The sequence below is a fragment of the Oncorhynchus kisutch genome, linkage group LG3 (genome assembly GCF_002021735.2).
Source record: "Oncorhynchus kisutch isolate 150728-3 linkage group LG3, Okis_V2, whole genome shotgun sequence".
NCBI classification, from domain to species: Eukaryota; Metazoa; Chordata; class Actinopteri; order Salmoniformes; family Salmonidae; genus Oncorhynchus; species Oncorhynchus kisutch.
Window position 1 is genome coordinate 57,409,249 of NC_034176.2, and position 23,245 is coordinate 57,432,493.

Genomic DNA, 23,245 nt, shown 5'->3' on the forward strand with positions numbered 1-23,245 from the left:
TATAGTCATCAGCCTCCACCGGCCATCCCTCCGTCTCTCTGGGGAGCTCCACTCACCTCCATCCTCATCTCCCATTTTTTTTTATGGCTGAAGAAACAAAAAGTAACGAGAAATTAGTGGGAACTTTGGGTCTCACCTTATCTGCTTGCGATGTCTTGGAAGTATAAGGTCAAGCTCAGGACAATGTAGCAAATGCATTCACATAAAAAAAAATTCTAATGACATCAACAGAGACTATGATTAACCTTGTCCCATGGTAGAACGGCCGGGCAGGATAGTTTCGTTTTTATTACTATGTTTAGATTGGTAAGATCATCTTCCTCATAGATTATGCAACACGCAATCTTTCTGTTTCATCTGACAACAACTTGCTGCCTGTATCCTGATGTCATTTGAGAGCAATGATTTGCCAACATGATGTAAAGGTAACCTAAGGCGTCTATTTGTGTATCTGTCCTCAGGTAAGAACCCAGCAGTGTATTTAGTTGGTGTGGAGCAACAACAGTGGGGACAGAGTCAATAGTATTCACCTACAGTGCAGGGGAGAAGACTGGATCCAGAGGTTATATTTAGGCAATTTCACAGTAACGGAATTGTGCTTTGACTCAGATTTTTCACTTTAAAATGTAAGCCAAACAAAAACCATCGATTTCAAAGTTTAACAAACCGTACCACTACGCACAAGGACAACTCTGAACAATTCACACAGAACATTTCACAAAAACACATGTACTGGAAGCACTGTGCAGAAGTAAAGTTCAACCGAAGTTTTTTGTGAACACATTTTCCAAACACTCCGTTAGAAACCCAGTGCAGTCAAACATTAGATTTGTACTGTGTTTCATATATATATTTCCACACTATATGGTTTGAATAATATTGTGAAAATTATTATATTTCCCTTTAAATGTAAGAGCTGTTTGAAAAGACCGCCTGACATTTCCTGTTTTGGTGGGATGGAGTTTTGCCCTACCCGGTGACATCACCAGACAGTACATTTGTTAATTGACCAATAAGAAATATTGTTCTAAACCTCTGCCAATAACAACTCATTTTCAGTTTTGCCCTCTCCACTCCCGGACAGTCCTACTGGGGACAGTCCTACTGGGGACAGTCCTACTGGGGACAGTCCTGTTTATTTTTGAACATTTTAATTGTTACCCAGAAGTTATTTGATATTGAGATAAAAAAAAATTACATTTTCAAAAATTACAATTCAAACATGTCTGAGGAAAGAATGGAGTGTTAGCTATGACATGACACCTTGAGTTATTGAACTACAGTAGTTGAAGTGGATTTGCAACCCGGGGAACAGAATTACGGTAACTCAATTACATCATGGGTCCCTGATGCGTAATATACAGAAATGCATCATTATGGATTTGAATAGCATTCTCTTCATGGGGATGTATCCTGCATTGGTGTAGAAATATGCAATATCCTTCTTTTGCATATTTGAATATTGTTCTACAGACTAGCTATTATTGTACTGTGCTCTACCCTAGTGTGCTCTACTGTACTGAACTCTACTGTATCTTTATTTACTGTTCTGTTCGCTACTGTGCTCTACTGTACTCTACTGTACTGTACTGTACTCTCCAAACTTGGGAAACATAGACCTCCATGACTTGTTCAGATGTGGTCCTGCCAGGGCGGACTGACCAAAGTTCAACCACGTTTCAACGTCCATGGACGTCCTGTGTCAGTCGGGGTTCAGTGGTTCAGGATGCTTGTTGCAGGAAATGGAACGAGGGCAGGTGGTAGTATGTGTCATGGTAGGTGTCAGTAAGAGCCGCAAGAGGTGACATTAGCTGGAGAGAGAGGGAGAAGAAAGAGAGAGAGTGAGAGGGAGAAGAAAGAGAGAGAGTGAGACAGAGAGAGAGAGAGTTGGAGACAGGGAAAGTGAGAGGGAGAGAGTTGGAGACAGGGAAAGTGAGAGGGAGAAGAGAGAGAGAGAGAAAGTTGGAGACAGGGAAAGTGAGAGGGAGTGGTTGTCCAGACTGTTTTCACAGTTTTGCTTTGACTACCAGATGACAGAAAGGTGGAAAAACCAACAGTTATGAGCTGAACATTAAAAGTATGCCAGTGGAAGGGAGGACAGTAGCAGATGACCCAACTGTGGTTTGTGTCATTTTGTTACTTTCTTAATGACTTAATAATTCATTAACAAAACAAAATGTAATAATTAATAAACAAAATTGGTACCAGTAAAAACACTATAACTCATTTTGTAGGTCTACCTTTACTTGTTACTTCTGTGAACTTTATTATCCTCCCTCACGAGGGAGAGAAAAGAGAGAAAATATCTTAAAGATATGCAGGTTTTTGGAAATGGAATTACAAGGCACAATGCTTCTTTAAGTTACAGAAGGCGATCACTTTCTCGTAATAACAGAGGTACGTATTTGTATCTCACAGGCACTTTGAGATTCGACATAGTATCTATCCTCCGGTAATGTAAACGTTACTGAGAAAACTCCAACCCAGTGTTTGCGTTGTTCATACCAGTAGTGGAGACGTTCTATCTTTTGTCCTGAAACTTGACATCACACTTCACATCACGACTCATAATAATGGCTGGAAAGGAGCTAATGGGATGGCATCAAACACATGGAACCCAAGTGTTTGATGTGTTTGACACCACCCCACAGATTCCCGCTCCAGCTACTACCACAAGCCTGTCCTCCCCAGTTAAGGGTGCCACCAACCTCCTGTGACATAGTGAACATTTCTGTTCAATCAAACCTGTCCGGTGCGTTGCCCGCGTCCAGCCCTCCGACTGAACACATTTGGTCTGCTGATACGGTCGCATCGCGAGGTAGTAGACGTCGTGGTGGCTCGCGTTTGTACGCGTAGCTCTGCTTCCAATGACTTAATGAAGCTTAGCCACATGCGTCTATTAACCCTTTGCCCTTCCCTGTCTGTGCCCTGTCCTTGTTCCCACAGCCTGTAAAGGGGCTTCTTAGTAAGCTAGGGAATCACCATTCGTTCCTTGTCTCATACAGTTGCTATAGAGGGAATGTCTACAGTATCCTTTCCAGCACATCCAAAATGGGATCTATTATATTAGCATAAAGAACTGTGAAATTAGCCTCTATTGTGTGGATGTTGTATTTCTCTTTAAAAGTCTGAATTGGCCCGAATTGAAAGAGCTGGAATTGGGCTAATCCACGGTTTATGTCATCCTCCAGAGAACAAAGGAACAAAGAGATGAAGCGGTGAGCTTTTCATTTGCTCAAGTAAATATGGTTGGTTCGCTCAACAACAGAATAGAATTCAAGTCCGCTGAGCACAGATATAGGCCAACTGGACTGTAAACTCCCTGGACAGTTCCACAGAGTTCAGCTAGCCCATCATGTAACCTACCACCGTTAACCTTTTGAGGAGTTAGCGAGAGCTGGTGGAAGGGAGAGTTAATGCGCTGCATGTCTAGGGGTAGTCAGGCATGAGATGTGTTACTATGGGGTTTTCTGTGTGTCCGTCACTACTGTGAGGATGTCTTTATGTGCAGAAGAGGAAGTGGTGATGCAATAGCATGTTGTCAGTGGCTGAGTGTCCTTTTGAGGAGTGGCAGCCAGCATGGCCTGGCAGAACACTGTCACTCACTCTAAAGGTTCTATTAACGTTGCAGTTATGTGATGCTACTGTTTGTATGCCTTGACTTCCAGGGACGCAAACAGCAATGCAATGTCAATGCTGCAATGTAATGTAATGTGGACCCGGAGAGGCGCAGTGGTCTAAGGCACTGCATCGCAGTGCTAGGGGTGTCACTACAGACCCGGGTTCAATCCCAGGCTATATCACAACCAGCTGTGATTGGGGGGGGGCACAATTTGGCCCAGCGTCGTCTGGGTTACGGGAGGGTATGACTGGTGTTGGCCGTCATTGTAAATAAGAATTTGTTCTTAATTAACTGACTTGCCTAGTTAAATAAAGGTAAAATCAAGATGCAGAAAGATTTGTTGTCTTTACTCTGCATCATCAGTCTGCCTCTGGGTTCTATTTTCTTTCTGATTAGAGTGCACCTTTAATGGTTCTGTTTTTCCACTTGGTTAAGCTAAAGGAAAAATAGCCTGCTCTCTTTACTTGGGAACCATCCAGGCGGCTGGATGGATGGAGAGAGGTACTTATCCCATTGTTTGTGGGTCAGGTTGCAAGTCGAGTAGGAGTGAGTGAGTGATTCATTGAGGGGGATTGGAAATCAAATATCCCCAGGCCTACAATGAACCTCATAAACAACCGTTACACTATCAGGCACCGCCAGGATCCCCTCAATTGGATTAAAATGGCCTAATATGGTAATGAGGGATGGGCTGGTGTGATTGTAATGGAGAGGAGGCGTCGCCCGCTCCGTATCTCCTATCCACAAGGCCTCTCCTGACAGACGTCAGGCTTGCAACATTGCAAGATTAGAGCACTTCAAACACAGACGGGGGACCGCAGGGAAATGCTGCTCTGATTTCGGACCAAATTAACTGACGTCAAACACCAGGAATGAGACGTCAGATCAAAGGGCCCCCTGTAGCCCTCGTGACATCCCAGCTCCTCTGCTCTGGTCGGGTCCTGCCCATTAAATGCTCCTCTTCATCCTCTCTTTTTCCTGTCTCCCTCTCTTCCATTCTTTTTCCCTTTACACCATATCCCCCTTTCCCTTCTCTCCGGTGTCTTTTGTCTTTTCCTCCCGCTATCTCCCTGGCTCTTATCCCCTCACCCCCTCTGTCCCTGCATGCTGGGGGTTTGGAGACGGCAGGGGGACTTGGGTGCACTTGCTCATGTAGATCTCCGACCCCCAGCTGTGCTGTGGAGTGAGGCTTATTTCAGCCTTGGACACACAGCGGTCTGAACTGCTGCTCTCAAATCCGGGCCGGAGCGTCTGACAACAAAGGCAGAGAGAGGTGCGGAGGGCTCGAAACACACTCTGCCCTGCAGGTAGAAGAGATGTTATAGTCAACATGTAACACCATGTACTCACAGGAGGTTGGTGGCAGCTTAATTGGGGAGGACGTGTCCGTGGTAATGGCTGGAGCGGAATGGGTGGAATGGTATCAAAGACATGGTTTCCACCTGTTTGATGCCGTCCCATTCACTCCGTTCCAGACATTATTATGAGCCGTCCTCCCTTCAGCAGCCTCCACTGCATTTACTACTATTTACCTCGTGGATCATTTGTGTGTGATAATGGGTGTGAACAAAGAGGAAATGACACGTAAATAGGGGGAAAGAGAGAAGAGAACTTCACACATTTATTTTGGGGTGCAAATATCGTGTTTGATTTGCGTTGCCATTCATTGCTTCGTTTGATATCTGCCCGGTGCCGGGGGCCCTTGGAAACAGAGGATGTGTTGCCCAATCACAGACAGTGATGACTCAGACCAGGGAACACAGACATTTTAGCCAGAATATTCTGCTGCTCACAGGAGGTGCAATGCTGCACATTGTGCTGTATGTGAGTTGTGAGTGAAAACGGTGTCACGCTTTTCGGAGGAGTAGGAGAGATCGGACCAATATGCAGCGTGGTACATGTCCATGTTAATTTATTCAACAGAACACTAAACAAAATAACAACGGGGAATGAAACGAAACAGTTCTGAAAGGTGACAGAAAACATTCACCCACAAAACACAGGTGGCAAAAGGCTACCTAAGTATGATTCTCAATCGGAGACAACGAACGACACCTGCCTCTGATTGAGAACCATACCAGGCCAAACACATAAACACAACCTAGAAAAACAAACATAGACTGCCCACCCCAAATCACGCCCTGACCATACTAACACAAAGACAAAATAGAGGAACTAAGGTCAGAACGTGACAAACGGTCAAAGGTCCTGTCAGATGTTTGTACAGATCATGCACCAGTTGCATTGCATAATGTCCTTCTAACGTGTCCCTCTTTATGTATTTATTCCCAGTGTTCATACCCAGTGTGGGAAGACTTCAGTGCCAAGGCCACCAAACTGCACTCCCAGCTCAGGTAAGCCCCAGCCACTGTCCTGTGTCTACTAGAGCTGTGCCCGTCAATGAGATTCCCAGCCAGTGCCATTGACAACAATGTAATCCCCCTCTGTTCTGTTCTGATGCGCCAGATCTGCTGACTATGTTTGTTGATGTTGAAATGACTGTGGTTGTGAACTGGTGCCAATCATGTGTCTGTCCTGTCTGCTCTGTCCCGCTCTGCTCTGCTCTCAGGACCACAGTGCTGGCAGCTGTGGCCTTCCTGGATGCCTTTCAGAAGGTGGCAGACATGGCCACCAACACCAGAGGTACGTGAGCTTCCAGATGTGTGTGTGTGTGTGTGTGTGTGTGTGTGTGTGTGTGTGTGTGAGCGAGCGAGCTCTGAGGACACGGGAGTTGATATGTGCGTGTGTGTGTGTGAGCGAGCTCGCTCTGAGGACACGGGAGTTGATATGTGTGTGTGTGTGTGTGTGTGTGTGTGTGTGCGTGTGTGTGTGTAGTGTGAGTTCTGAATGCGTCTGTGAGTGTGGGGATGGGGGTATCCCAGCTGATTTGGGTTAATCTTTGGAGGGCAGCCTTTCCAGAGGAGGATAGAGAGACAGATTTGTGATTAGAGGATCACTCCTCCTGTTGTTGTGTGGACAGATTGTCATGCATGCATCTAGTTAAAGAAACCACAGAATGAAGTGTGTGTGTGTGTGTGTGTGTGTGTGTGTGTGTGTGTGTGTATGCCTGTGTGTCGGTGTTCCTTTATGTGAGTGAATAACATCAGTTCTACTTGGATACGAGTTAAGGGAACAGATCCTCTTACGTCACGCTCTGTGCCGATAGGGATGTGGTTTTTTATTGACAGTCACTTGATAGGATGTTATCAGCTTTAATACATTAGTTTACTGTTTCAAAAGTTGTTTGACACCGTGCTTGCAGTTACATTCTCTGTGAACTTTGAGGAGTTTTCATCCCTGAATTAGCTGTGTTTAGGGAGCAGAGATGGAGATGAATGGAGATGAATGGAGCATCATCCCACCAGATAATGTGAGGAGGGGAGAACAAAGGCTTGGTTTATAGTACAAGAGAGAGAAGATGTGGCAAGCGGCTGGGCAGCAGGGTTCTTTTTGGCTGGGGGCTCTGGGCATTGTTAGGAGACTGTGCTGAGCTCCTTTCAGCAGTCTTACTAGGGGGAACACTCAGGCTTGTTTTATGGCATGAGCAGAGGGACAATACAGACTGTAGGCCTTATAATGAAGCTACATTTCCTAGGGATATGGAATACTGGGCCCTATTGGGTGTGGCTCTTGTACTGAATGTGTGTGTGTTTATGGGTGTGTGCCTGTGTGTGTGTATGTGCGGGCGTTTGTGCGTGTTTGCCCCCCCTCCCTGCGTGTGCATTTGTGTGCAAGTGTGTGTGAGACCCCACCAGGCGTTGACATTTTTAATGAGCTGACAGGGTTGGTTGCTTCCTGTCTGGCCTGTAAAAGCAGTGAGGGGCACATCCTAGTGATCCTACATCCTCCAGAGACCACAGGGGCCCACCTAGGGCAGGACACACACACACACACACACACACACACACACACACACACACACACACACACACACACACACACACACACACACACACACACACAGAGGGAGGAAGTACACTAGAGTAGGAGAGGAGATGTAGGAAAGGAGAGAGAGAGATAGGAGGTGGTTCAAGGACACAACGAGATGGAACAAGGTATTATGTCAGAGACCGAAGAGGAAGGAGATTGAAGATAATGTCCTTTTTTCCTCTCTCTCTTTTTGCTGTAGTAGAAGAGTGTGAGGATTCAGCAGTAATGTATGGAGTTTAGAAATCTTCGGTGCGTGTGTGTGCGTGTCTGTTATTCCTGCCACAGTCCAGTTGTGGCCCAGACTGTGGCAGATGCTAGCTGTGATTATTGGAGATTTGTGGTGGGGACCGTGGGGCACTGCTGCCCCATCGAATGTAGGTCACAGACCTGTGGGCTCCACATGGCTCATCCATGGCCACACACACACACACACACACACACACACACACACACACACACACACACACACACACACACACACACACACACACACACACTTGCACAGCATCAGCAGTCAGGCACATCTGTACAGCATGTTTATCTGCTGCACATTCCAACATGCTGCATGAGATGCTCTCCCTGTATTGGAGGAGATATGTGGTAACTACAACATACAGTAGAGCAATCATTCTCAATGAAGTGACTCAATACGAACGCACAATTCTCCCTCTGACTGCCTCGTGTGTTCTAATAGATCTTTCCCATGAACGAAGCCAGTTCAATGGTGTCTCCTAAGTAATTGTCCCTTCTGGCCATTTAGAATATGAATGTGTGTGTGTGTGTGTGTGTGTGTGTGTGTGTGTGTGTGTGTGTGTGTGTGTGTGTGTGAGAGAGAGAGCTCTGTCTGTCCCAGCCCCACAGGGTGAAGCCGCTCTCTCTCTCTCTCCCATGCTCTGTTCTCAGAATACAGTACAGAACATAGAAATAGTTGGTTCTAGTTCGGTGCTACAGAACACCAGCCTCTTCTCTCAAGGAGTGGTGATGTTCTGTGGTTTTCTCTTCTAAAACAACAACAAAAAACAAAAGAAACAAGCCTCAGGTCCATGTGGAGCTGTTGAGCTCAGTTCCCTGCTCCATAGCCATGCTCTTGGCCCAGCTTGAGGCAGATGCTATGCTAAACCTGATCTGGATCCCCACAGGTCCAGCTGTAACACATCTAGATGTTCTGTAGAATCGTATGTGTGTGTGTGTGTGTGGGTGGAACTGCTCAGATCCAGCTGGAACGCATACAGGTGTTGTGTGGGGATGGCGCTGGAGCGAGCCGGGGCTAACCGAGGTTGCCCATTGGTCAGGGGCCCTATTTAGGCCTCTTCTCTGAGGAGACTGACTGTCAACTAACAGACTGCAGGATCAAACAGACTAGACTGGACCGCAGACAGGACCTAGAGGGAGGTATGGAATGAGACAGAGGGGTGCGTGTCTGAATGTTGGGAGTAGAGAGCGGAGATATGGAGCGAGAGAGGGCGCTATGAGTGAAGGAAAACGTGAGTGTCAACTCCCTGACAAGGGGCAAACAAGGCTTTCATCTTGCTGGTGGGGGGCCGCTGTGGTCCGGGGTTGGTGGTTTGGGGTGGGGGTGGGGGGGCATGCTTCCCGTCTCTAATAACCTGTCCTCTGCCTCTCACTGAGCAGCCTTTTACAACTCATCTTCCTCCTCATCTTCCTCCACACAGCTGCACATTTGCACATTTACTGTTACTTTTCTTCTCTCTCTCGCCCACACAGGGATTACTAATTATTTTGACTGCACATTCTCTTTATTTTTCTCAAAACAAATGTAATTTGCCAAACCCTCTCGTGGAATGATAGTTGAGAGCTATAATAAGTACCAGGGTGGGTGACATGACCACTGAAAGGCTGAATTATCGATGGCCACCACTGACATTGGAAGCAGTGTGTATGGCCCTTTTCGAAGCTGATAGCCTTTTTCTGTTGGATAAAAAGTGAATTCATTTCAGAGAATACAAATAACAAAAGCTTTTTTGGCTCATATTCTGTGCTCTCTGTGTACACATCTCTCTCTCTCTCTTCAATTCGTTTCAAGGATTTTTGGGGGCATGGGAAACATCTGTTTACATTGCCAAAGCCATTGAAATAAGTAATAAAAAAATGTGAAATAAAGAATTAACAGTAAACATTACACTTACAAATGTTCCAAAGGAATAGAGACATTTCATATTATGGCTATGTACAGTGTTGTAACAATATGCAAATAGTTAAAGTACAGAAGGGAAAATAAATAAACATAAAAATGGGTTGTATTTACAATGGCGTTTGTTCTTCACTGGTTGCTCTTTTCTTGTGGCAACAGGTCACAAATCTTGCTGCTGGGATGGCACACATTTCACCTAATAAATAAGGGAGTTTTTCAAATTGGATTTATTATCAAACTCTTTGTGGGTCTGTGTAATTTGAGGGAAATATGTGTCTCTAACATGGTCATGGGAAGATGGCGCTGGAGAGCAAGACTGACGTTTTACGTAATCCTAACCAATTTAGTTTTTTGGTTCATTTCTGCTTTGTTAGTAACTTATTTTTTAAACTTATTTTGTACATAATGTTGCTCTTATGACTGAAAATAACTTTCAGTCACCACGGACTGGCAGAATATTATTACACTCACCCAGAGGTGACGCTCCAAGTGGCCGGGGACTTTAATGCAGGGAAATTTAAATCAGTCTTACCAAATTTCTATCAGCATGTTAAATGTGCAACCCGAGGGAAAAAACCTCTGGACCACCTTTACTCCACACACAGAGACACGTACAAAGCTCTCCTTCACCCTCCATTTGGCAAATCTGACCATAATTCTATCCTCCTGATTCCTGCTTACAAGCTAAAATTAAAGCAGGAATAACCAGTTCAATAAAAAAGTGGTCAGATGAAGCAGATGCTAAGCTACAGGACTGTTTTTCTAACACAGACTGGAATATACGATGGCATTGAGGAGTGCACCACAGTCATTGGCTTCATCAATAAGTGCATCAATGATGTCATCCCCACAGTGACCATACGCACATACCCAACCCGAATTCCAGGCAACATCCGCACTGAGCTAAAGGCCAGAGCTGCCGCTTTCAAGGAGCGGGACTCTAACCTGGAAGCTTATCCCGCTATGTCCTCCGACGAACCATCAAAGAGGAAAAGCGTCAATAAAGGACTAACATCGAATCGAATACTACACCGGCTCTGGCTCTGGTGCGATGTGGCAGGGCTTGCAAACCATTACAGACTACAAAGTGAAGCACAGCCGAGAGCTGTCCAGTGACACGAGCCTTCCAGACGAGCTAAACTACTTCTATGCTTGCTTCCAGGCAAATAACACAGAAACATGCATGAGAGCACCAGCTGTTCTGGAAGACTGTGTGATCACACTCTCCACAGCCGATGTGTGTAATACCTTTAACTTCTTGGCGCACCCATCCCATTAGCGGGATCATTTTCGTCAACATCCGCTGAATTGCAGAGCGCGAAATTCAAATTCAATTACTAAAAATATTTAATTTTCATGAAATCACAAGTGCAATATAGTAAAACACAGCTTAGCTTGTTGTTAATCAATTTCAAGATTTCAAAAAATCTTTACAGCAAAAGCTATCCAAGCGGTTATGTTAGGACATCTCTCTCAGCAGACCAAAACATTACATACAGCTAGCAGCAAAGTAGATTGGTCACGAAAGTCAGAAAAGCAATAAAATGAATCGCTTACCTTTGATGATCTTCGAATGTTTGCACTCACGTGACTCCCAGTTACACAATAAATGTTCCTTTTGTTCCATAAAGATTATTTTAATATCCAATATACCTCCATTTGGTTGGTGCGTTTTGTTCAGAAATCCACAGGCTCGAGCGGTCACGACGGGGCAGACGAAAATTCCAAATAGTATCCGTAAAGTTCGTAGAAACATGTCAAACGTTTTTTATAATCAATCCTCAGGTTGTTTTTACAATAAATAATCTATAATATTTCAACCGGACCGTAGCTTTTTCAATAGGAGAGAGAGAGAAAATGTCTGCTCCAAGATGTTGCGCATGCAAAACTCTGCTGCAGAATAAAAGCCTGAAACTATGTCTAAAGACTGTTCACACCATGTGGAAGCCATAGAGAGGGGAATCTGGTTGATATCCCTTTAAATAGAGGGAAGGCATGCAATGGAACATGGAGATTTGTTTCTCTTAGGCACTTCCTTGTTGGATTTTCCTCACAGACAATATTTTGACAGTTTTGGAAACTTTAGAGTGTTTCTATCCTAACCTGCCAATTATATGCATATTCTAGATTCTGGGCCTGAGAAATAGGCAGTTTCATTTGGGTACGTTTTTCATCCAAACATCAAAATACTGCCCCATACACACAACAGGTTAAACAGGTCAACGTTCCCAAGGCCGCAGGGCCAGATGGATTACCAGGACGTGTACTGCGAGCATGCGCTGACCAACTGGCAAGTGTCTTCACTGGCCTCTCCCTGTCTGAGTCTGTAATACCAACATGTGTCAAGCAGACCACCATAGTCCCTGTGCCCAAGAACACTAAGGTAACCTGCCTAATGACTATCGACCCATAGCACTCACGTCTGTAGCCATGAAGTGCTTTGAAAGGGCTGTCATGACTCACATCAACACCATTATCCCAGAAACCCTAGACCCACTCCAATTTGCATACTGCCCTAACAGATCCACAGATGATGCAATCTCTATTGCACTCCAGCTCAGCGTTCAACACCATAGTGCCCTCAAAGCTCATCAATAAGCTAAGGACCCTCAGACTAAACACCTCCCTCTGCAACTGGATTCTGGACTTCGTGATGGGCCACCCCCAGGTGGTAAGTGTAGGTAACAACACATCTTCCACGCTGAGCCTCAACACAGGGGCCCCTCAGGGGTGTGTGCTCAGTCCCCTCATGTACTCCCTGTTCACTCATGACTGGACGGCCAGGCATGACTCCAACACCATCATTAAGTTTGCCGATGACACAACAGTGGTAGGCCTGATCACGACAACGACGAGACAGCCTATAGGGAGGATGTCAGAGACCTGGCCGTGTGGTGCCAGGACAACAACCTCTCCCTCAACGTGATTAAGACAGAAGAGATGATTGTGGACCACAGGAAAAAGAGGACCGGGCACACCCCAATTCTCATCGACGGGGCTAGAGAGGAGCAGGTTGAGAGCTTCAAGTTCCTTGGTGTCCACATCACCAACAAACTAACATGGTCCAAGCACACCAAGACAGTCGTGAAGAGGGCACAACAAAAACTATTCCCCCTCAGGAGACTGAAAAGATTTTGCATGGGTTCCTTAGATCCTCAAAAGTTTCTACAGCTGCACCATCGAGAGCATCCTTGGTGCTCTGCTTGGTGGCAACTGCTTGGTCTCCGACTGCAAGGCACTACAGAGGGTAGTGTGAATGGCCCAATACATCACTGGGGCCAACCTTCCTGTCATCCAGGACCTCTATACTAGACGGTGTCAGAGGAAGGCCCTAAAAATTGTCAAAGACTCCAGCCACCCTAGTCATAAACTGTTCTCTCTGCTACCGCATGGTAAGCGGTACCGGAGCACCAAGTCTAGGTCCAAGAGGCTTCTAAACAGCTTCTACCCCCAAGCCATAAGACTCCTGAACATCGAATCAAATGGCTATCCGGACTCTTACACTGCTGCTACTCTCTGTTGTTATCATCTATGCAAAGTCACTTAATAACTCTACCTACATGTACATATTACCCTCACATATTGACTCTGTACCGGTACCCCCCTGTATATAGTCTTGCTATCATTATTTTACTACGGCTCTTTAATTACTTGTTACTTTTATTTCTTATTTTTATTCATATTTTTTATTTTTATTAAACTGCATTGTTGGTTAGGGGCTCGTAAGTACGCATTTCACTATAAGGTCTACACCTGTTGTATTTGGCACATGTGACTAATACAATTTGATTTAGCAGGATGTTAAGAAGTGTAGCTCAGTTTCCACCTCATTTTGTGGGCAGTGTGAACATAGCCTGTCTTCTCTTGAGAGCCAGGTTTGCCTACGGCGGCCTCTCTCAATAGCAAGGCTTTGCTCACTGAATCTGTGGATAGTCAAAGCTTTCCTGAATTTTGGGTCTCTCTCTCTCTCTCTCTTTATTTATTTATTCTTTGCCCCCACAGTTGAAGCACTAAAACCTGGGGCTATCCCTAAAGCCTCGCTACCCACAAAGATTGGCAATGTAGCCTGGTCATAAAGAGTCCACTCAGATGTGCTCAGTGCAAGATGAGCTCGTACACGACTTCATCTGGGTGTTTTACGGCCAGCTTGCATGAGTTGAATAGGAAGGCCTATAATGAACATCATAAATCTGATTCATACACGAGGGGGCAAAATGACTCCCTCTAGAAGGCAGAAAAAACATGGCTGCCAGCTCAGCAAATGGTAGCATGGAGCCTAATGGAGGGAATGAGGAGCAAAACGGTGTGTGCCTGTGTGTGGTGACCTCTAAAGAATGTTATTTGTTTTTATTTGTTTCTCCCGTTCTAATATTGGCTTGAGCGCTAAATGCAGGCTGACATTGGACAGTCACTGAGCTCATGAGTATGTAGTCAAAGACATCACATAAAATTGGGACAGGTTGTGTTTCTGATTGCTTTAGCAGTTAGACATCTCTAATCCCCAAACATTTCAATGTCCAAAGCTGAGTCCCAGTGTAGCTAGGCACCATTATATCTTTCAATAGCAGCCTTATGACTGGAATGCACTTGGACTGACATGAAAATGAAGCACACATTAATTTGCAAAGAAAGGGATGATTACAAAAGGCACAGACTGGGCCTGTGCAATTTAATTTGAAGGGAGAAGGCATTTGTCTGCTGCTGTTGCTGCTGGCTCAGATCAAGACAGAGAAGGATGTTGTGTAATTGTTTCTGGGATAGAGGGTGAGAACGAGAACATTCTATTGGCTGGAGTCGAGGTCAAGAGGCGACCCTGGAGGTTGTTAGCCTGTGCATGTGTTAACCGGGGCATGGAGTGTGTGTGTGTGTGTGTTATCAGGCCATGTTAGAGCCCTGGTGGCCTGTTCCTTCAACACTCCCTCATTAGCCAGTGGAGTGCCGGGCGGGTGTTTGTTCTTCATGTGGGCTGCACTAGGACCAGTTAATACCACTGACATGATCACAGTTGTCCTGACTCAGCTCCTCCATGGCACCCCCCTCTAGGGAACACTCGCTCCCCCGTGAGAGGGAGTCGATGCTGGGATCAGCAGTCTGAGGCATCGCCCTGGGCAGCTCACCCTATTAACACAACACAATTAAGACGGAGACTCAACACAACCTTGTCACGGACCCACCAGGGTTTATTGTCGCAGCGCCCGGGTAAAGAAGAAACAACACTGTGCACTCCGGGTGAGACAGCTCTCGCATACAGACTAAACAAGCCTTTGTCGTAGATTGGTAGTGTATTAGTGCACTGTGTAGTGCTGCTGTCAAGGCTGAAAGACGTTTCTTTCAGCTCGTTATTAGACTCTTTTTGGGACACGTTGTAGCTATACTTTGCGCTCTTTCTCACACTATGTTAGCAAGACAGGAGCTTGGTGGCACCTTAATTGGGGAGGACGGGCTCGTGGTAATGGCTGGAGCGGAATCGGTGGAACGGTATCAAACACACCAAACAAATGGTTTCCGGGTGTCTGATGCCGTTCCATTGACTCCTTTTCCAGCCATTATTATGAGCCGTCCTCCCCTCCGCAGACTCCACTGGTTAGCAACTCGGAGGATAGCGAGTGCCATGTTGAGGAGAGGAGGGGGCGGGACGGGAGGGGACGTGGATATTCTTTAGAGGCCATGATGACCTCGTGGTGACCTTTATGGTCTCGCGATGACCTTTTGAGTCCACGTGGGTCAGACTAGACATGTCCTTGATCTAGCACATAATCCCATAGTGCCTTGGGTGGGCGTTGCCTCGGCCTGGAGGGCTAGCTGCCCCTCCATACTGTCAGCACTCTTTTACCTGGAGTTGTCCTGTTTCCATGGCAAATGTATACTTCTGATTAGCATTACAGGACAGAATATGGTTCATAGAAAGTATTGTTTTAATAGACATGCTAAGATCCCCCCCAGCCTCTGGAAATGGCAGAGGGCAGTAAAGGAATTAGCAAGAATCACAGGATTATAAGGAAAGACCACTGTCCTGTCCCCATAGGTTGATTGACAGTGGTTCCTGGCTTTTGTTAGGAATTATGTAACGTTTGCTGCCGTGAAAGTGCCGATGGGTGTTAAATGTGAGGGAGAACAACCGTGTGCGCGTGTTTTTAAGATGGGTTTACACCACACGATTTTGGGACTGATTTAGCTGTCCCAGACAAGTTTTTGATATCGGACACAAAATCCTGATGTCGTTGCTTACTCGGGGCGTGCGGCTGTCAACGACTCTCATTTAATATCTCTCAGGTATATCTCTCTAGTCACCCCCAAAACCAATTCTTTCTTTGGCCGCCTCTCCTTCCAGTTCTCTGCTGCCAATGACTGGAACGAACTACAAAAATCTCTGAAACTGGAAACACTTATCTCCCTCACTAGCTTTAAGCACCAACTGTCAGAGCAGCTCACAGATTACTGCACCTGTACATAGCCCACCTATAATTTAGCCCAAACAACTACCTCTTTCCCAACTGTATTTAATTTTTTATTTATTTATTTATTTTGCTCCTTGGCACCCCATTATTTTTATTTCTACTTTGCACATTCTTCCATTGCAAAACTACCATTCCAGTATTTTACTTGCTATATTGTATTTACTTTGCCATCATGGCCTTTTTTGCCTTTACCTCCCTTATCTCACCTCATTTGCTCACATTGTATATAGACTTGTTTATACTGCATTATTGACTGTATGTTTGTTTTTACTCCATGTGTAACTCTGTGTCGTTTTATCTGTCGAACTGCTTTGCTTTATCTTGGCCAGGTCGCAATTGAACTTGTTCTCAACTTGCCTACCTGGTTAAATAAAGGTAAAATAAAAAATAAATAAATAAAATAATGCGAGCGGGTCAGAGACGCAACCTGAGGGCTACTGATCCAGTCTCATCGGCGGCCTTTCTCAAATCAAATCAAACTTTATTTGTCACATGCGCCGAATACAGCGAGTATAGACTTGTGTAGGCTTACTTACAAGCCCTTAACCAACAGTGTAGACCTTATAATGAACTGCTTACTTACAAGCCATTAACCAACAGTGTAGACCTTATAATGAACTGCTTACTTACAAGCCTTTAGTCAACAGTGTAGACCTTATAATGAACTGCTTACTTACAAGCCTTTAGTCAACAGTGTAGACCTTACAATGAACTGCTTACTTACAAGCCTTTAGCCAACAGTGTAGACCTTACAATGAACTGCTTACTTACAAGCCCTTAACCAACAGTGTAGACCTTACAAGGAACTGCTTACTTACAAGCCCTTAACCAACAGTGTAGACCTTACAATGAAATGCTTACTTACAAGCCCTTAACCAACAGTGTAGACCTTACAATGAAATGCTTACTTACAAGCCCTTAACCAACAGTGTAGACCTTACAATGAAATGCTTACTTACAAGCCCTTAACCAACAGTGTAGACCTTACAATGAAATGCTTACTTACAAGCCCTTAACCAACAGTGTAGACCTTACAATTTTTTTATTTATTTTTTATTTAACCTTTATTTAACCAGGTAGGCTAGTTGAGAACAAGTTCTCATTTGCAACTGCGACCTGGCCAAGATAAAGCATAGCAGTGTGAGCAGACAACAAAGAGTTACACATGGAGTAAACAATTAACAAGTCAATAACACAGTAGAAAATAAAGGGGGAGTCTATATACAATGTGTGCAAAAGGCATGAGGAGGTAGGCAAATAATTACAATTTTGCAGATTAACACTGGAGTGATGAATGATCAGATGGTCATGTACAGGTAGAGATATTGGTGTGCAAAAGAGCAGAAAAGTAAATAAATAAAAACAGTATGGGGATGAGGTAGGTGAAGAAGGGTGGGCTATTTACCAATAGACTATGTACAGCTGCAGCGATCGGTTAGCTGCTCAGATAGCTGATGTTTGAAGTTGGTGAGGGAGATAAAAGTCTCCAACTTCAGCGATTTTTGCAATTCGTTCCAGTCACAGGCAGCAGAGTACTGGAATGAAAGGCGGCCGAATGAGGTGTTGGCTTTAGGGATGATCAGTGAGATACACCTGCTGGAGCGCGTTCTACGGATGGGTGTTGCCATCGTGACCAGTGAGCTGAGATAAGGCGGAGCTTTACCTAGCATGGACTTGTAGATGACCTGGAGCCAGTGGGTCTGGCGACGAATATGTAGCGAGGGCCAGCCGACTAGAGCATACAAGTCGCAGTGGTGGGTGGTATAAGGTGCTTTAGTGACAAAACGGATGGCACTGTGATAAACTGCATCCAGTTTGCTGAGTAGAGTGTTGGAAGCCATTTTGTAGATGACATCGCCGAAGTCGAGGATCGGTAGGATAGTCAGTTTTACTGGGGTAAGCTTGGCGGCGTGAGTGAAGGAGGCTTTGTTGCGGAATAGAAAGCCGACTCTTGATTTGATTTTCGATTGGAGATGTTTGATATGAGTCTGGAAGGAGAGTTTGCAGTCTAGCCAGACACCTAGGTACTTATAGACGTCCACATATTCTAGGTCGGAATCATCCAGGGTGGTGATACTAGTCGGGCATGCGGGTGCAGGCAGCGACCGGTTGAAAAGCATGCACGGGCCGAAAGTATATAGAATGGTGTCGTCTGCGTAGAGGTGGATCAGGGAATCGCCCGCAGCAAGAGCAACATCATTGATATACACAGAGAAAAGAGTCGGCCCGAGAATTGAACCCTGTGGCACCCCCATAGAGACTGCCAGAGGACCAGACAGCATGCCCTCCGATTTGACGCACTGAACTCTGTCTGCAAAGTAATTGGTGAACCAGGCAAGGCAGTCATCCGAAAAACCGAGGTTCCTGAGTCTGCCGATAAGAATATGGTGATTGACAGAGTCGAAAGCCTTGGCAAGGTCGATGAAGACGGCTGCACAGTACTGTCTTTTATCGATGGCGGTTATGATATCGTTGAGTACCTTGAGTGTGGCTGAGGTGCACCCATGACCGGCTCGGAAACCAGATTGCACAGCGGAGAAGGTACGGTGGGATTCGAGATAGTCAGTGACCTGTTTGTTGACTTGGCTTTCGAAGACCTTAGATAGGCAGGGCAGGATGGATATAGGTCTGTAACAGTTTGGGTCCAGGGTGTCTCCCCCTTTGAAGAGGGGGATGACTGCGGCAGCTTTCCAATCCTTGGGGATCTCAGACGATATGAAAGAGAGGTTGAACAGGCTGGTAATAAGGGTTGCGACAATGGTGGCAGATAATTTCAGAAATAGAGGGTCCAGATTGTCAAGCCCAGCTGATTTGTACGGGTCCAGGTTTTGCAGCTCTTTCAGAACATCTGCTATCTGGATTTGGTTAAAGGAGAACCTGGAGAGGCTTGGGCGAGGAGCTGCGGGGGGGCCGAGCTGTTGGCCGAGGTTGAAGTAGCCAGGCGGAAGGCATGGCCAGCCGTTGAGAAATGCTTATTGAAGTTTTCGATAATCATGGATTTATCAGTGGTGACCGTGTTACCTAGCCTCAGTGCAGTGGGTGCTCTTGTTCTCCATGGACTTCACGGTGTCCCAGAACTTTTTGGAGTTGGAGCTACAGGATGCAAACTTCTGCCTGAAGAAGCTGGCCTTAGCTTTCCTGACTGACTGCGTGTATTGGTTCCGGACTTCCCTGAACAGTTGCATATCACGGGGACTATTCGATGCTATTGCAGTCCGCCACAGGATGTTTTTGTGCTGGTCGAGGGCAGTCAGGTCTGGGGTGAACCAAGGGCTGTATCTGTTCTTAGTTCTGCATTTTTTGAACGGAGCATGCTTATCTAAAATGGTGAGGAAGTTACTTTTAAAGAATGACCAGGCATCCTCAACTGACGGGATGAGGTCAATGTCCTTCCAGGATACCCGGGCCAGGTCGATTAGAAAGGCCTGCTCACAGAAGTGTTTTAGGGAGCGTTTGACAGTGATGAGGGGTGGTCGTTTGACTGCGGCTCCATAGCGGTTACAGGCAATGAGGCAGTGATCGCTGAGATCCTGGTTGAAGACAGCGGAGGTGTATTTGGAGGGCCAGTTGGTCAGGATGACGTCTATGAGGGTGCCCTTGTTTACAGAGTTAGGGTTGTACCTGGTGGGTTTCTTGATGATTTGTGTGAGATTGAGGGCATCTAGCTTAGATTGTAGGACTGGCGGGGTGTTAAGCATATCCCAGTTTAGGTCACCTAACAGAACAAACTCTGAAGCTAGATGGGGGGCGATCAATTCAAAAATGGTGTCCAGGGCACAGCTGGGAGCTGAGGGAGGTCGGTAGCAGGCGGCAACCGTGAGAGACTTATTTCTGGAGAGAGTAATTTTCAAAATTAGTAGTTCGAACTGTTTGGGTATGGACCTGGAAAGTATGACATTACTTTGCAGGCTATCTCTGCAGTAAACTGCAACTCCTCCACCTTTGGCAGTTCTATCTTGACGGAAGATGTTATAGTTGGGTATGGAAATCTCTGCATTTTTGGTGGCCTTCCTGAGCCAGGATTCAGACACAGCAAGGACATCAGGGTTAGCAGAGTGTGCTAAAGCAGTGAGTAAAACAAACTTAGGGAGGAGGCTTCTGATGTTGACATGCATGAAACCAAGGCTTTTTCGATCACAGAAGTCAACAAATGAGGGTGCCTGGGGACATGCAGAGCCTGGGTTTACCTCCACATCACCCGCGGAACAGAGAATAAGAGGAGCACGCTTACTTACAAGCCCTTAACCAACAGTGCAGTTCAACAAGATTTAAGAACATATTTACCAAGTACACTAAAATAAAAAAGTAGCACAATAAGAATAACGAGGCTATATTTAATTTTTTAAATAAATGTTTATTTAACCTTTTATTTAACTAGGCAAGTCAGTTAAGAACAAATTCTTATTTACAACGATGGCCTAGGAACAGTGGGATAACTGCCTTGTTCAGGGGCAGAATGACATATTTTTACCTTGTCAGCTCGGGGATGCGATCTAGTAACCTTTCGGTTACTGGCCCAACGCGCTAACTACTAGGCTACCTGCCACCCCAGGGGGCACCGGCACCGAGTCAGTGTGCGGGGGTACAGGTTAGTTGAGGGAATTTGTACATGCAGGTAGGGGTGAAATGACTATGCATAGATAGTAAACAGCAAGTAGCAGCAGTGTACAAAAGGGAGGGGCGGGTCAATGTAAATGGTCTGGTGGCGATTTTATTAAGAATTGCTCAGCAGTCTTATGGCTTGAGGGTAGAAGCTGTTGAGGAGCCTTTTGGTCCTAGACTTGGTGCTCCGATACCTCTTGCCTTGCGCTAGCATTTTTATAAAATAGTCTATAACTTGGCTGACTGGAGTCTCTGGCAATTTTATGGGCTTTCATCTGACACCGCCTATTATATAGGTCCTGGATGACAGGAAGCTTGGCCACGGTGATGTACTGGGCCGTACGCACTACCCTCTGTAGCACCTTACGGTCAATAGCAAGGCTATGCTCACTGAGTCTGTCTCTCTCCCCCTCCCCCTCTCTCTCTCTGACCACCCCCCCGCCCCCCCCATCTCTGTCTGTCTCTTTCCCCCTCTCTCTCTCTGACCACCCCCCACCCCCCCATCTCTGTCTCTTTCCCCATCTTTCTCTCTCTTCATCTACTTCACTGTCTGTTTCCCACCCTCTATATCTAATGCTATCTTGTTGAACGATTTTGACAGCACAATATGGCCAGCATGCTTGTTATAATACATGAATCCCTGTCGGATGGGGAGGTGGGGCAAGGACTTGGCAATGGCAACTGAAACATGCATGACCAATCCTTACTCTCTCTCCTCTCTTCTCCCCTCTCTCTCACTCTTTCTGCTTTCAATCAACCAACCAGAGAAGAGGTGGATCGCAGGCCCAGTTGCCAAGCAACAAAGCCTGAGAGTGATGGCAGAAAAATAGCTGTGTTGCCAAGTGAGAGGAGTAATTTGAGAGATGACATACAGTATTTTGGAAAGAATAGGTCGATCGTGGTGAAATGTAGAATTCTAAAGCAATATGGAATAGGGATTATGATGGTCGGTCTGAATACAAGGTTCTTGATTACTGGGTGTTTATGGATAGTAACCTCCAAGGCTCCAACCTCAGTGTGTACAACCTGTATATAGCACCCTTTTTTTATAGTCATAGGCTTTGGTTTAGTGCCTTTACTGATTGTCCGTTGCCTAAGAAGAGAAAGGCAGGCTGAGGCTGAGCCTGGGGGCTGGTGAGGGGAGATGTGGGAGGAGGACGTGTGGCATGTCCCCAAACAGCTCTCTGTCTCTCCCCCGCCGTCTCCCTCTCTCTCCCTCCCAGCAGCAGTCTCTTCTCATTAAGAGGAGACTTGGCCTTGGCAGTGTTCTCTGCTTCCCACATACATAGAGCTGGCCTTGTGCTGGCCGCCTGAGGGACAAAGGAGGACTGTGACACCCGGAAGTGTCCTCACAGAGCGGCCAAAGGCACGGAGGTAGGAGGGAGGGAGAGAGGGAGAAGGAGAGAGAGAGAGAAATAGATGGCCATTGTGACTGTGGCTTAATTAAAGACAATAATATTGTTTTTGTACCACTCTCTCCCAAACAAAAGGCAATCTCAGGAAGGTGGAGATAATTAGTATGGGGAGAGAGAGAAGACACAGAGAGAAAGAAAGAGTTGTTGTGTGTGAGGTCTGTTTTGATGCGGTGTTTTTGTTTCCCCATGTGACAGTGTGTGTGTTATAAAGCACAGCCCCTTGTCCCTGACAAGGTGACCCAGGTTGAGCAGCCTTTAGACAGGGGGTGATTGGTTGTGATCCCCGGGTTGATGGAGGTTGTTACCCTGTCTGGTTTTATAGGATTGGTGCTGTTAGCTCCTCTCAGATCCACAGTTAATACAGGGCTGAAAGGGTCAAAGGCCACAACGATACTCAGGCCATGTTTATTATCAATCTTGACCTCTTTAAATTGATTGACAACCACATATTTTTTGTGGGCTCCCAGAACCTTTAATTGTTTTTTTCTGTCAACAAATGCTGAATAATGCCAAGAAAACATCATTCGGAGAAAAATAACCTTGAATTGTGTTTCGGATCAAGCCAATGAGGTCATTGCAGAGAGAGACTGTATCTAGTCTGTCATACATCCAGATCAGCTTGATCAGTGGAATATAAAGTGTTCAGTGTTCAGTCATGCCTGAGGGTGCTGTGGCCCAATGTCTCAGCTCTAGCCCTGCCTAGGCCAGACCAGACCAGACCAGGCTAGCCAAGCGGCAGCTTCCCAGCCTATGTGGGTTATGGTGGCTGGCTGGACAGGGAGGAGGTAGGAGTAGGGTGTGTGTGCGTGTACATGCGTCCATGTGTATGTGCGTGTCTGTGTGAAGGATCAGACAGGCCAGGACCAGGGTAATCCAGGGTATTAGGTGTTAGCAATCAGGCGTGATCTCCCAACTGCTGCTGCTACTGCTGGCTCAGCTGGTGCTATCATCACACATTTCATTAACCCTGCTCTCTCTGGCCGCCTGCACTCTGTCTGTCTGTCTGTCCGCCTGCCTGCCACACTCCCTCCGCTCCTTTCTCCCCCTCTGCCTTTCTCCCCTGCTC

The 23,245-nt window shown here is 46.0% G+C and overlaps 1 protein-coding gene across 11 annotated transcripts in view; it reads left to right on the forward strand.

The window, feature by feature from the left end:
• Positions 1-23,245, forward strand: part of LOC109874334 (protein MTSS 2-like) — an 84,598-nt gene that overhangs the window by 5,860 nt on the left and 55,493 nt on the right. For all 11 annotated transcript variants that reach the window (XM_031809360.1, XM_031809367.1, XM_031809342.1 and 8 more), the window contains exons 2-3: positions 5,915-5,976; positions 6,192-6,265. In XM_031809360.1, coding sequence (XP_031665220.1) covers positions 5,915-5,976; positions 6,192-6,265 — 136 coding nt within the window. The remainder of the gene's footprint in view (positions 1-5,914; positions 5,977-6,191; positions 6,266-23,245) is intronic.